General features: G+C 45.1%; 1 protein-coding gene across 1 annotated transcript in view; it reads left to right on the top strand.

Moving 5' to 3' along the window:
* Nucleotides 1-2108: 2108 nt before the first annotated feature.
* RRP15 (ribosomal RNA processing 15 homolog) overlaps nucleotides 2109-14301 on the top strand; it is a 34041-nt gene continuing 21848 nt past the window's right edge. Inside the window, exons 1-3 of the mRNA XM_066611706.1 lie at nucleotides 2109-2397; nucleotides 7689-7957; nucleotides 13342-13439. Of these exons, the coding sequence (XP_066467803.1) occupies nucleotides 2328-2397; nucleotides 7689-7957; nucleotides 13342-13439 (437 nt within the window). The 5' untranslated portion in view covers nucleotides 2109-2327. The remainder of the gene's footprint in view (nucleotides 2398-7688; nucleotides 7958-13341; nucleotides 13440-14301) is intronic.

Below are 14301 nucleotides of genomic sequence, written 5' to 3'. Positions count from 1 at the left end.
GCTGCTAGAGGCAGGTAAGACCACTAGGCAGCGGTGTGTCCTTTTGGGGACGGGAGAGGTGTTCTGGGGCAGGGAAGAGTGGAACAGGGGAGTGGTTGAGCAGGAGGGGGTAGGACCTGTGGAGGCCTTTCCCATCAGATCCTACCCTCCGTGTCATGCTGAAAAGCCCGACACGGAGGTTTTCAAGTCTGCGCCGGCAAAATTGCTGGTGCAGACTTGAGAAGCCCCATTGTAGGGCATGGGGTTTACCTCAGGGGAAGGGGACAAAAGTCCCCTTCTCCTGAGGAGACCTCTGGTGGCTTCCCTGCAACCTCAGGATACAAGTGTAGCCATTTTGGCACCTCTGTTCCGCTGGGCGCTGGGAAGCATAGGATTGGGCTGTTATTCTTGTATGACTAGGGTAGAAGCAAAGAAACTATATTCAGAACAGTACATAAAACATTATAGATTAAATGGTATTTATGTTTTGAAGAGGATGCAGTAAATGTTTAATTTGTCTTTATTGATTTTCGGAGTAAGTAGGAAGCATGCAATAATTTCAATATCTCATTCTTTCTTGTATAGTGTATTCTTTTAAATTGAACTGAGCATGACATAGGGTAGAGGTGGTCTGGGTGTAACGACACAGACTATAATGGATTTTCTCTAGCGATGAACGTATCATGGGAACACAGATATTGATATGCGGAATATTTGAACTGTATTTGCTGTATCAGTGGCAGAGCAGACATTTTTAAATGCACAGGGAATCTACACTGCAGTTGAATGTGATCCCGTTCCCTTTGCAAGTGACTAATTGTTCCTTGAATATATTGGCTTCCATGTGAATTAAGAAGTATATTCACATTTAAGATTGTCCTTTTGTCAGTGTCTGGAAAGCACAAACTATGCATCGATAAACTGAACTATTTGAGGTTATAAATGAAATTAGTAAACTTATGTGAGAATTTCAGAGAAAAAAATGTGAGCTCTCATTTTTTGCATTGCAAAGAAGCACAAAAAGAGACATCTTGAGTTGCTTCCTTTGCTCCTGATAATTCAGACGTCTGCCTTACAGAGTGATTCTCACTTGGAAACACATTTCTCTCTGCCCCAATCACAATTTGTGCATGCATAGACTTTTACTGGTTATGCCAAGTGTGTAGGGGCCAGCAGGCACAATCCCATGCCTCTTTCCACAGGCAGCATAACGATGATTAGACTTCAAAGGCATGAGCAAATTACTCTGTTGAAAAACTTTGTGTTGGAGATGATGTGAAGGGACTGAAAAGGCCTATCTGGTGTTCTGTCTTCAAGGGTCCATATACACAAACAAGTAACTGAGTGAGGGTCCAATCCTATCCAACTTTCCAGCACTGGTGCAGCTGCAATGCATCCCTGAGGTAAGGGAACAAATGTGCCCATGCCTTGAGGAGGCCTCTGTGCCTGCCTCCCCACCACAGGATGCAGTGCACGCCCCATTGGTATGGCTGCACCAGCACTGGAAAATTGGATAGGATTGGACCTTGAGGCTGCAGTCCTATCCACTTTCCTGGGAGTAAGTTCCATTGACTGAAATGGGACTTACTTCTGAGTAGACGTGCATAGGATGGGGCTGTCCAAAGGGGGGCCTATACCTATACATTGAAGCATGGCATAGAGTCTATAGATGAAGAGGGAGTTTCAGCAGGTGCAGCTCCACCTGGAAGGCTTTGAGTAGCTGCAGCTGCCCCAATTCCTGTCTCAGTCCAAGGCATGTCAACTCTGAAGCAAGTCCTGCTGAGGCCAACAGGACTTGCTCCCAGGTCAGGGCCTAACACTGACCCTCTTGCACGCAAGCGCCCTCCATAGCCTTTGACAAGCACCTCCCCCACTTCCGGTTTCCATGACAACGCTGCCACGTTCGGGCCAGGAAGGGGAACCGCTCCTTCCCCACAACTCTGTGGTACTGCCAAGCGGTTTCCATGGAGAACCGGAAGTCGGTTCGGTGGTGCTTCCTAGGGAGCTAGGTTGGTCTGCGGCGGCATCTGTAAGAGCCACCGCGTTCGTTTCCCTTCATGGGGCGCGCTCAGGCGGAGAGTTCGGCTTCTGCGCATGCGCGGCAGCCTCTCGGCGCACACTGAGCAGGTCTGTCGCTGCCTTCCCGAGCCCCGCAGGCCGATCCACGCGTACTCTCGAGGGGAGCAAGTCTCGCGGCGCCAAGCGCCCCCTCACCTCCGAGGAGGCGTGGCCCCGTGGAGCGGAATGCGGCGCTGCGCTCCCTCAGGTCGGCTGGAGGCGGAACGTTTCTTCGCCGGCGCGCTTCCCCCCGGAGCGTTTTAGTTCGCCGGACGCGGTGCGAGGCGAAGATGGCGGCGGCCGTGGTGGACCCACGTGGGGCGGGAGGAGCCGCCGGAGCTCCTCTGCGGGAAAGCGACGGTAGTGGCGGCCTCGGCGGGCTCTCGTGTGCGCGGGGGGGGCGGGCCTGGGGGGCGGAATTGCTGGCGGGGGGCTGCAGGCCTGGCCGCGCTTACCCGGGAGTACTTCTGAGTAGACACGCATGGTGTTGGGCTCTGAGGCTGCCATCCTGACCACACTTACCTGGGAGTAAGCCCCATTGACTCTAATGGGGCTTACTTCTGAGTAGACCCGCTTAGGGTTGGGCTCTGAGATCTTTGATGGGGTTGAGAGGCACCCGCCTCCCCTTTGGAGCTTGGGGCGGCTGAGCTTCTGCCTCCCACTCAGCCTCTGTCCCTGGCATTGTTTGTGTTTCTTGACTTAAAACCTTCATAATGCAGTCCCGTTAATTCTTTCTCTGTTGGTTGATTTCCCTGCCTCCGGCTCTCACCAGCGGTTCCCGCCTCATCCCTCTCCCCAGTGGCTTTGCTACTTCCCCCCAGGTCTGCGGGCAGTGGTGGGTGCCGTGATCCACTAACGCACTGAGTGCCTTTGGTTCAGCAGCACACTGGGTCAATGGCAAATGCTCTTCACTTGATCCCAAAGAATTGCTTTTAAGCCAGCGCTTCCCAAAAATGTGTTGGGACCCACCAGTGGGCCACAAGCCAATTTTTGGTGGGTTGCGGAAAGTTTTTGAAACGCTAACATATTTATTTGATTAGTTAGTTTAGCTCTTAGACCCACTTTTTAGAATGAGAATCTTTCAGGTCCAACCAGAAGTGATGTCATGATTGGAAATGACATCATCAAGCAGGAAAATTTTTAACCATCCTAGGCTGCAATCCTACCCACACTTACCCAGGATTAAGTCCCATTTACTAGCTTTGTTATAAGAATGTACGTAGTAGCTTGTTAAAAGTACAGCTCTGTAACATTTCTCCAAACAGAGTCGCATACCATGAGAACATCAAGTCTAATATAGAAAAAATAAGATATTTTCACACCACCTGAAAGGTGCAGAAACAGCAGTTTATTGCAGGTTAACCAAGCAGGGCACAAAGAGAGTGCTCTCGGATCATGTGCAATGGACACAGCCAGCCTCTTATACTTAGTTGAAAGCAATACAATTCAACTGGCAAAAGTTCAGCAAATTTCCACTCCTGCCTCATCCAAGTTCCCCTTTACTCCTCTGTCTGGTGGTAGTGGTGTCCTTCCTCTGGATGCATTTTGCTGCTTTTGCGAGATAACAGGTTATTTATGCAGACCGTCTGTGTCTGGTCTTCAGGGACCAAAGCACTGGGAAACTGGGACTAAATGCACTGGGTGAGGGCATGAAGCCATTTCAGGCAAAAGGTTTGTAAGCAGTTTTACTCCTGTCTCTAAGTATGAAGTTACTCTTGTTAAAGCCTACAGTCGTCCTCCCCTGCACTCAGGATGTTCCATGTCCTGACCTGGACTGACAGGGGAGCCTACCGCATCAGTTTCCTCTTCTTACTGATCCTCCTGAATCTTTGTAGGAGAGCATATTTTCCTTTTGTATTTTCCATCTACTCTGTAAAAGATCGTCCCCCCTCCCCCCAGCAGAAGAGGCCATGGTGGGAGCAGGAGGAGTGGGATGGCTTTTTTTAAATAGAAGAGAGCATCATTAACTGGCTTCCTCGTTGAATAAATGATTCCTGTTCTGGTTAATACCCTGAACCTGTAGGAGGCAGAGAACCTGATCTAAGGTCCCACTCTCATTCCTTCAAAATAGGTAAGATGTTTGTTGGATCTTTTGGTGCACATGTAAGCAAGGCTGATTACAATGCAAGACTGTCAAATATGGTGCTGGCTTACATCTTATCCCCTTTGGACAATCTTCTACTGTATCCTGTGTGTTTAATTTATTAGACTTATATCCCAGCTGCCATGGATCATAAGGCAGTGTACATGGTTTTCTTCTGTACCAGCTGCAGTTTCTGGAAAGTCTTCAGGGGAAACCCCATATTAAGGTGTTACAGGAGTTGACATTAGCAAGGCACAGACCATTGTAGCCATAAGTTTGTCTTCTAGAAGGCTTTTGCCGTACAAGTATTTCATATTTTTGTATCTGAGGTTGGCATCTACTTACATGGTGTCACCTGAAAATTGGAAAACTGTTTTGCTGTTGTCCCTCAGTTGTGCTTTTTAATAAGAGCCATATGCCTTATTTCCAGTCAAAAATGTCCTCGAGAACAGGTAGTCAGCACTTTGGCTTTTGTGCAGTAAGATACTTTCCTTCACTTTTCCTTCCCTGTTCCCATTACTATGAAGATGCTCCTTCTGTAATTATTTTGCAAGAGGATTGTACTAGCAGTGTATATTTAGATTTTGTTTTGTTTTATATGACCCACACATTATTTGGCAGAAAAAAGGTATGAACATAATTTTTCATATTGTAGTCACTAATGGGTACTACCCATTGAGAAGTATACAGTACTGCCCACCACTCTTTCTTTGATTAAAAGACAGGCCGCCCAATCCTAAGCTGCAACCCAGAGGAGCAGTGGCACTGAAATGGCCACCGCTGCATCCTGTGGGCTTGGGGCAGGCACCGGAATCTCCTTGGGATAAGGGATTGTTTGTTTTCTAATCTGGTTAAAGGTGCTGTAATCTCAGTGGGTCTGCTTGGAGCTGTGCCAGCTATTTTGCTGGCACAGAACCAAGGAAGCCCATGTCAGGATTTCCCACCTGGGAGGGGGCACAGGATATTGTAACAGTCTGCCACCATCCCTGCCCCCTCCTTGGCCTGATCTACCCTCCAGCTTGCTCTCTTCCCACTGCTGACTGGTGGGAGAACTTTTCACTGCAGCCACTCTAGCATCTTCTAGGCGGTGAGGCCCAGTGCCAACCCTGTGGGCCTATTGCTAACACAGAAGTGCTTTATGGCACTTTTACAGTGGCTGTTGCTGGGGCAGCACAGCAGCTGCCCTGTAGACTCTGTGTGTACATGCTGTTCCTTAATCCACAGTGTACCTCTGCGCCCCTTCCCTGCCACCATTTTTTTTGCACCTGTCTCCAGTTGGTGGAGTTTGGGACTCTAGTAAAATATAAAGTAGATCTTGTAAGCCTGAAGCCCTCCCACCACTGCTGTAATAGCACTACATAAACACAGTACAGCAATACCTTGAACTTTCATCAGGCCAGGGACCAGTGCATGCATGAAAGTGAAAAATGGACTATTGTCAAAGCATAGCCTTATTAGCTTGCAAATTTACTTTGACCAGAAAAAATTGTAAATAACTAACTGTATAGCACATGTGAATGCGTGCAAAACCTAAATAAACAGAAATAAAAGAAAAAATGAACATAAGAACATCAACAAATGTCTTGGATGAAATTGGACATCCAATTGAAAATCCAGTTTAAAGAGAAAAGCACATGGATAACATTTGAAATGTAGTTATAACCGAAAGTGGTTGAAAGAGCAAAGCAGTGAAGGTTGAAGTATTGCTGTAGTTGTAGTAAGGATGTTTGTAGCATTTAGTAGTCATATCATCAAATGCAGCTTACCTAGCCTTATGAAAAACTGAAGTTTACTGAAATATGGTGTCAGGGTTCATGTTGGTTCCTCTAAAGGAAGGGAGTAATAATCTCAGGGTTCTCAATAAGATCCAAGCAAAAGGGAACATGAAACACAGGATTTATTAGGATCCAATTAACAATTAAAAGCTTTAATATAAATTCAATATGCAGGTAACAAAAAATAAAGGAGGCTCCTGAACCTGCAGGACTCCCCCCTCAGGCAAAATCCTTTTATGAACTTGCCAAGAAAAGCTGCAAAGAAAAGATTAAAAACCTAAGGCAGTCAGAAATAGTTTCACTCACAGTCCCCTGCTACTCCCCCTCCAAATCCCATCCAACCAAGGAGGCAAAAAAGTTCCCTTCTCCACAGGGTTTTATTCTCTATACTAATAAGCCCAATCCTTCTCACCTGGGTCTTTTACTCCTGAGGAAACCCAAATACTCTAATACCAATGGAAGGAAAGTAAAGACCTACATGAAACAATAGTTTCATGACAGATCGTGATAGGCATTTTTGCTGCCTTCCCTTCCTGTCTACATCTAGTGCAGGGATGGGCAAAAATTTTGCAGGAAGGCCACATCTCTGTGACACTGTGTCGGAGGCCAGGGAGCGGAAGAATTAGTTTATATTTCAGATTTGGAGTAAATTTACTTAAGTTTACATAAATGAATACATTGGGGACTGAACATATGAATGAACTTTACTGAGCTTATTTATAATACACATGAGAACTATAATATAGGCATGTAGAACCACATGAGAACTATGAACTGTTTACCACACACATCTTGCACAGTGAAAACATACAGACCAAACCAGAAACGCATGGAGGCATAAGTTGTTCAGTTGTAATGGGGGGGGGGGGAATTTAAAATAATGGCCAGGAAAAAGCAGAAAACGCATGGAGACTACAAAAGACCTTGCTCAAACTTGGCCTGCAGTTAATGATCGGCAGTTGTGGAACAGCATGGGCTCCAACGGTCTCTGATAAGCCAGAGACTCCTTGGAGACTGGGGGCTCCCTGTAGGCTGGATTGGGGAACCCCAAGGGTCGCAAATGGCTCCAGGGCCAGGGTTTGCCCACCCCGATCTAGTGGTTCTGAATGCCTTGTTGGGAAGGGGGGAAGCAATGAGAAAACCTTCTTGTCTCTTTCCCTTTGATTCAGTGTTCTGTTGATGAGTTTTCTCTATTGTTGACCTGTAAATAATTACAATCTGATTCTGTGCATGAGTTTTGTAGCCTAATTTTATAAGAGGTCTTGGAATAGAAGGGATGAACAACTGCAGCAGAGTGAGGGCTGAACTACTTCTTCTGCGTAAAAAAAGTGCCTTGGAGATCGTAATCGGAGGCTGCCTTCTACCAAATCAGACTAGTAGTCTACTTGGCATGTCATACTATGCTCTTTCAACCTACCTTGATTCTGGGATTTCAACACTAGATGTCAGTGTTGCAGTTTTAATTTTTTGTATATACAAGTAAGACATTCTTTTTTCTCAAATGTACTTCTTTTACCCAAACTACTATTAAATTGGTAATAAATTCTTGATTTGTTCTTTCCCAACTTCTGAAATCATTGTGCAAACAGTTTCTCTGTTCAGTACTATCACCTAATAAATTAATCAAAATCATGCCATGCCATACTTTTCTGGACATGTTTTTGGAGGAACTAGTTTGACAGGAAGTGGTGTTCATTCCTTGTGACCTAGTTACATAAAAAAATTGGAAAAGAATGTTCTGTTGGTGGAAGATACAGGTAGCAAAGAATTTGATATCCCTCTTTATCTTTCAGGTGCTGAGTGGAGTTCAGATCTTCCAGAAGACAGCTTCTCTTCTGAAGAACCAGAAGGTGATGATGAAGAAGAGCCAACCGCCCTGGATAATAAAGATGAAGATGAAGCAGACCCCAAAGATACAGGAAATGCTGGCTGGGCTGATGCCATGGCCAAAGTGCTTAATAAAAAAGTTCCCAAGAGTCAACCCACTATATTGCTTAAAAACAAAGTATGTGAGAAGGAGCGAAAGAAGGAAAAGCAAGAAAGATTAGAGAAAAGGAGGCAGGTAAGGAAGTCAGCTCAACATTACAGTTGCTGCATCCTCTAGGTGTCATTGATGCAAGTAGAGTTGTACCAAATTATCTAGCCCAGCGGTTCTCACACATTTAGCACCGGGACCCACTTTTTAGAATGAGACTCTGTCAGGACCCACCAGAAGTGACAACATCAAGCAGGAAAATTTTTAACAGTTCTAGGCTGCAATCCTACCCACACTTACTCAGGAATAAGTCCCATTTACTATCATTGTTAAAAGAATATACATAGTATCCTGTTCAAAGTACAGGTCTGTAACATTTCCCCAAATTCGGTCACATCCCATGGTAGCATCAAGCCTAATATATTAAAAATAAAATATTGAAATGAATGGGACCCACCTGAAATTGGCCCGCGACCCACTTAGTGGGTCCTGACCCACAGTTTCAGAAACACTTATCTAGCCGTACTCAAGCTAGAGATAAGAGCTCTCATCTTTTGTATCTGTTCTTCATTTATTCTAAATAGCCCCTTGGGTCTTATGTTGAACACCTATAGTGAAAATATATAATTTTGTGAAACCGTGACTTCGGGTTGCACCAGTGCAATTCTTAACCCAAGGGGCAGCCCAGTCCTAACAGGCAGCCCAATCCTGAGCTGCCCAGGGAGTCCCGGCACGGTGGCACAGCGAGGGCTGCCGCTGAATCCAGCTCTTCCTGCGCTATCGTGGGAGGCACCTCGGGAGTAGAAGATGTTCGTCCCCTTCCCCTGGGTAAGGGAGGCAGCCCCACAATGGGGCTACTCTCTTTAGTGGCACCTTTTGGGTGCCGCTAAAGTAAAGGCGCTCGTGTAAGGCACGCAGCCTTCATGAGCGCCTAGGATCCTACGAAACAGAGCTCCGGGGTTCATTCTCCTCCTGCCCGCCCCCAGGCATGCCTCTGGCATGCCCCCCTTCCTGCATCACGCTGGCCTCCCCCCTCCCTGGAACGCCCCCGTCCCCATTTCCCGTTCCACAGCCCTGTGGTCGCAGGCACCACCGAGCCGCAGAATGTGGGTGCCCGCCGTGCAGTGGCTCAGCGCTGGCCGGAGCTGAGCCAGCTCTGGTGGGAGCCGGCAGTAAGCCCTACAAATGTGCCTTAGGCACGTTTGCGACTATGGTCCGCGCTGCAGAGGCGCAGCACAGACCACAGGATTGGGCCCTAAGCCAGCATTCTTTGGTATTGGCCAGTTTACTCAACCTGAACCTCATGAATTCTGGTTTAATTGTACATTAGTACATTTGCATGCCTTATTCTAACAGTAGTGTGTGTTACCAGACTCTAGTGGCTGCCCTGTTTCATCTAGTTTGTTCAGTGTCCAGGACGAGGTCTGAATAAGTCAGGCTGCAGTATAGAATCCAGTGGGTCCTAGTTTGCTTTCTAAGTCTGGTTTTATCAGATAAGTATGTGGTGCACCACAAATGGGTGGTAGCCTGTTCGATGGTAAACTGATTTGTTCACTATGCGATAAACTTAAAACAGCTTGCTTTTTATTGATTCCATGCTGATGGAAAGCTAAAATAGGGTTAGTTGTTTGATCCGAGGCCAGAGTATGTTCATAAATCCATGAATTCCTAGCACTCTCTCTTGTATTATAGAGAGAGAGAGAGTTCTATGTAATGTCCTTAATAAAAAAAAAGACTGTTGATAACATAGGCTTAGTATTAAGAGAACTAGAACAATGTTAACTTAATATTCAGTTGCTTTAAGAAAAGCTGATTTGCTAAATTGGGTGAAAGAAAAGTCAGGGTATATTGTGGTTATTGAAAAGGGCTGAAAACACAGTTGAGAAGGATTAGTTTAGTTTCCATTTGACCATATATGTTGTCAGGTGTGTCAGTTTGGCCTAGCGGTAGCACCTGACCTTGTCCCACTTGTCCAAAGTGAGTCTTATCTTTAAAATAAACTTTATTTTAAAATGGAGAACACTTCAGATATTCTAAGCCAGATGGCCATATGGTCTCTCCTTTCTATCTAGTACTGTAGTCCTTTGTATCTTTTTTGAAACTCACTAAATCAGCCTCTCTCAGTAGCAGAAATTGCTTCTTCCCTCTGTGTTCAGCATAAACTCCAGTTCACATTTAAAATGCAAAAGACATTTGCAGTTAGTATATGATGTGAATGCTGCACCTAAGGGGTACTCTGACTGGCATACATTATTAAAATATTGGTTAATTTTTAAGATACAATTTGAGAAACGACTAACAGCTGCATTCAGTTGCATACATTCAGACTGCTTAGCCAACAATTTTCTTTTGTTGTTTGGGATCGGATGGCTTTTTTAAAAAATAATTTCCAGTCTGAAAGGTTATTTAAGTTTGTCCATAAATAACTGGGCATAAGCTTTAATGTACATTTTAGTGTCTTATTCTAATAGCAGCATGCGCTTATCAGACTGTGGCGGCTACGCAACTGCTCCCAGTAGGTTTGTTGTCTGATCAGGCCTGCCTTCTGAGTATACATAAAGTTGTAACATGGAGTCTAACCAGTCACAGTTTGCCCTTCAAATATATTTATGGGCAAATCTGTTCAAGTCATTCTTAGGAGCCCACCAGTAAACCATCCATCTTGCAGTGATATTTTCATGATATGTTTCATACGTATTTAAATATATTTAATATTTTTATTAATATTTAATGTTTCATATTTAAACATATTAATGTTTAAGCACATCTTGAAAATATCATGAATCAGTGTAATGTCCATAGCGGGCGAAGACCCCACCCCCTGGTGTGCGACCGAACGCGAGGGGCTTACCCTGTTGATGGGCGGCCGTTGACTGAGAGAAGGACAGGAGACAGACACGGTCGCTTTGCACAGGCAGTTTACTTGAGTCAGATGTTTAACATTCGTGGGACCTGTTACGTCACACGCCATTTTGGCTTACATAGACTTGTGCCATCGGTGCACATTAGGATAGTTCCCTGACCCTTCCTGACCCCTCGAGGTTCCAGGCGGAGTTCCCCGGCTGGTGCCTGTTGCCCCCGGATATGGGTTCCCCAGAGGTTGGTCACCTGCAGCACTGGTGTTTGGGGTCAGCCCAGATGTCCTCAGGAGGACCCCAGGTACCTCAGTGTTTGGACCTCGATCAGCTGGCCAGTGTTGGGGAGAGTTGTCTGGGAGTCCTCAGGCCTGTGGCCTTGCTTCTGAGGTCACTCCAGGGGCCCAGTTAGGTCCCAGATCTGGGGACTCCCAGTCCCGGCTCACTCTCTCAAGGACTGAGGCAGTCAAGTTCCCTTTCGGGTCATGGACTGGCAGAATAAGTCTGAGTTTCCTACTCCCTCTGACCTTCCCTCCGGCGCTACTGCTCCCCCTAGGCTGCTTATGAAGCCAGTGTCTGGCTTAGCCGGCCCCACCCTTTCCAGCTGTTTGATGCTCCCAGGAGGCCCTGGGCCCTACTCCCGGGGAGATGCCCTGCCTGGGGGCCCAGTCCTGGCAGCACTTGTGACTTACCCCTGAGGAGGCCCCTACCCATGAGGAGACCCCTGCTCCTGAGGAAACCCTGGCCACCGGGGCTGGGCCCAGGTGACATTCAGTGACAAAAGAAGTTTGCTAGAACTTGAGAACTACATGTCCTCTATTTTCTAATCAAAAATCTGTGTGCATTAGCACCCTCTAAAGTGTGTGGTCTTTTCACCCTCAAGCAAAGCAAGATAGTTATGGATTTGTACTAGGCCCATTGATGTTCACACTTAGTTAGCAATGGCTGACATCTTAAACCAGGCCAGTTCAACTTTCAGCAGCTGGGGTACGCATGACCGTTGTGTGACTCCCAGGTGGACTGACCCAAAAGTAATTGGCAGTGTTGTGATGACATTACTTCCATGTTCTGAGCCTGCTGAAGTCATTTGGTGTGGTGGGGCTTTTCATTCTCCCTGCCGCACTGTTCCAACTTTTCCAAAGGAGAAGGCTAAGCTTTCGGGGCAGCTATAAAGGGCCTCAGGAGCCACATGTGGCCTGTAGGCCATGTGTTGGGCCACCCTGTCCTAAACATATCAAGAATGTGCAGCTTGACCCCCAGAATTGATTGTATCTTCAAGAACAAAAAAATTCCTCAAATTAATGCATAAGTGTAATGAGCACCTTTTTGCATGAAGGTTATCTTCATGTCATTGATTAATATGTGCAGGACATCTATTCTCTCCAGGAAAACCATCCTGGATGTAGGTGAGGAATACAATAAAAAGGAATATGATGTGTAAAAATATGTCCCTTTTGTGGTGGATGCTGGGTGAAAATCTGTCACTTTGTGATTAAGAAGAGCTACCCCTTAGCTTTTGTATGTTGTTGTGAACTAGCTGCCATCAGCAAACTTCCTTCACTGCTTTCCTCTAGCCTCCATAAGTCTCACAAATTATTAGTGAGAGCTGAAATAAAATAAACCATTATTGGTCATTGATTGCATCATAGTGAATCTATTCATTAAATCATCTGTACTTATCTTGGGGAAGCATCATCTACAAAAGAAGAGTGACCGGCGAGAGAGATACATTAAACAGAATGATGGTCTGTTAAGTCCAGTTATGTAATAAGCATCCCAAAGTGCAATCACTTGCATGCCATGAATAGTGTGTTAAGGGAGAAATAGATGATAGATCTTTGTACCTGTTTCAGAAATTGCAAGCCCCTTATTGCAACAGTAGCAAAAAAGTTTGCGCAATCTGTGACCAGACATTTCAGTTCAGATGGCTATAATTTTTTAGACTTGGAATTATTCCCAGTAGAACAACCATCCAAACCTTTCCCAGAAGCAGAAGAAAACTTCCAAATATATAGACTGACACTGTATGACTCCATGACCTCATCAGATACCCTTTTACCTCTCAGTTCTGTAAACTTGACTATATTTTTTTTCAGTTTATTTGCAGCAAGGCCTCTTATCTGCAAGATTGGTGTAGTTAAAAACAAAAATTATTTAGCCCAGAATAAATTGATTATGACTCCACTTAGGTGCCATGTTGTTGAAGAAGTGAGTCAAGCAAGTTTCTAGCTCAGAATAAATAACTCCTTGCCTGGGCAAGCAACAGAATACAAGATTAAACTGTCTATTTAAGGAAAGGAATTGCTTGGCAGATAAGTCCATGTTAAGTACTTCATACCCATCTTTTCTAGCAAGAAACTGCTTGAAGACCTGTTGGTACAAATGCAATGGGAAAGATTCACTGGAAGGTCCATTATGTGGGAATTCATCCCAGTGACCTTCATACATCTTGCCTAGTGCTAGAGAAGTAATGTTAAGAGGAGGTGTGTTCCCCCATCCTCTCCTAATGTTGTCTTAAGTGATTTATCAACTTCGCTTTCTTACCAAATATCCGAGATGTATGCTGCATTTTTAAAATGCCTAATGCTCTTTCACATAACAATATTTATGATGCAGCTTGATAAAAAGCGGGAGTGGGAAATGATGTGCAGAGTGAAGCCAGATGTTGCCAAAGACAGAGACTCTGAGAGAAACCTTCAGAGAATTGCCACGAGGTAAGTCTGTGCATTTGGGCTTTTGAAAACAGATCTAAAGGCATGCCTGAGTAATCTGCTTCTAATCAAGTAGAACTCTTAAGAAGTGACTCGTGGGAGTCAAATGATTTATACTTGGTTTGGTCTTGTACAGTATCAAGTTCAACAAAAGATTTCAGAAGTCTTATGAAAGCATAAAATTTGGACAAGACTATAACGTGTTAAGTGTTCACCCAGCAGGAGTCCTGGGCCTGAGCTCATTGTTTGGTCAGTTCCATCCTTAAAAGATATACAGATCAATCATATCTCCCACTCTTTGTATTTCTCTAAAGTGCTTTCGCCAAATCTTGCTGTTCTTGTGGTCAGATTACTGTCTTGCATTTAACTTAATGTTGAACCACATGGCTCTAGTATAACACATCACCAGTGCTTTCTCTTGATCCTGTCAGTGGACCTATTTTGACATCCTTACCTCTACTGAGGCTTGTCTTAAAAAGTTGCCTCTGAACTTTGATTCGGTATGTGTGGTGAGTCAGTGGATGAATCTTCCAGAGTGTACCGTATCTTGTGTGAGAATTTTCCTGTTTGCCCTGTAATTATCTACTTGGTTCCTTGAGCCGATGAACAGAGTTTAGTGTGGGGCATAACTTTTATGATTGCATGATGGAAATGGTTGCAGCTGGCCTTGTTTGAACAGCTGATTGACGCTGTGTTCTCCAGGTGGTTGTGTACTGGAGTTATTGCAGTGTGTAGTAAAAGATCCTTTATTCCAGTTGAAATGGTTGATAGGATTACAGCGTAAGTCTTACTGAACACAATGGGTTTACTTCTGAATAAAGTAAATATAGGTGTGCCCCCGTATCCATGGAACCCCCCTCCTGTG

This window comes from Tiliqua scincoides, chromosome 1 (assembly GCF_035046505.1).
Source record: "Tiliqua scincoides isolate rTilSci1 chromosome 1, rTilSci1.hap2, whole genome shotgun sequence".
In the NCBI taxonomy this organism is placed as follows: domain Eukaryota; kingdom Metazoa; phylum Chordata; class Lepidosauria; order Squamata; family Scincidae; genus Tiliqua; species Tiliqua scincoides.
The sequence above is the reverse complement of the archived record's forward strand: the minus strand, read 5'-3'. Positions and strand labels throughout refer to the sequence as shown.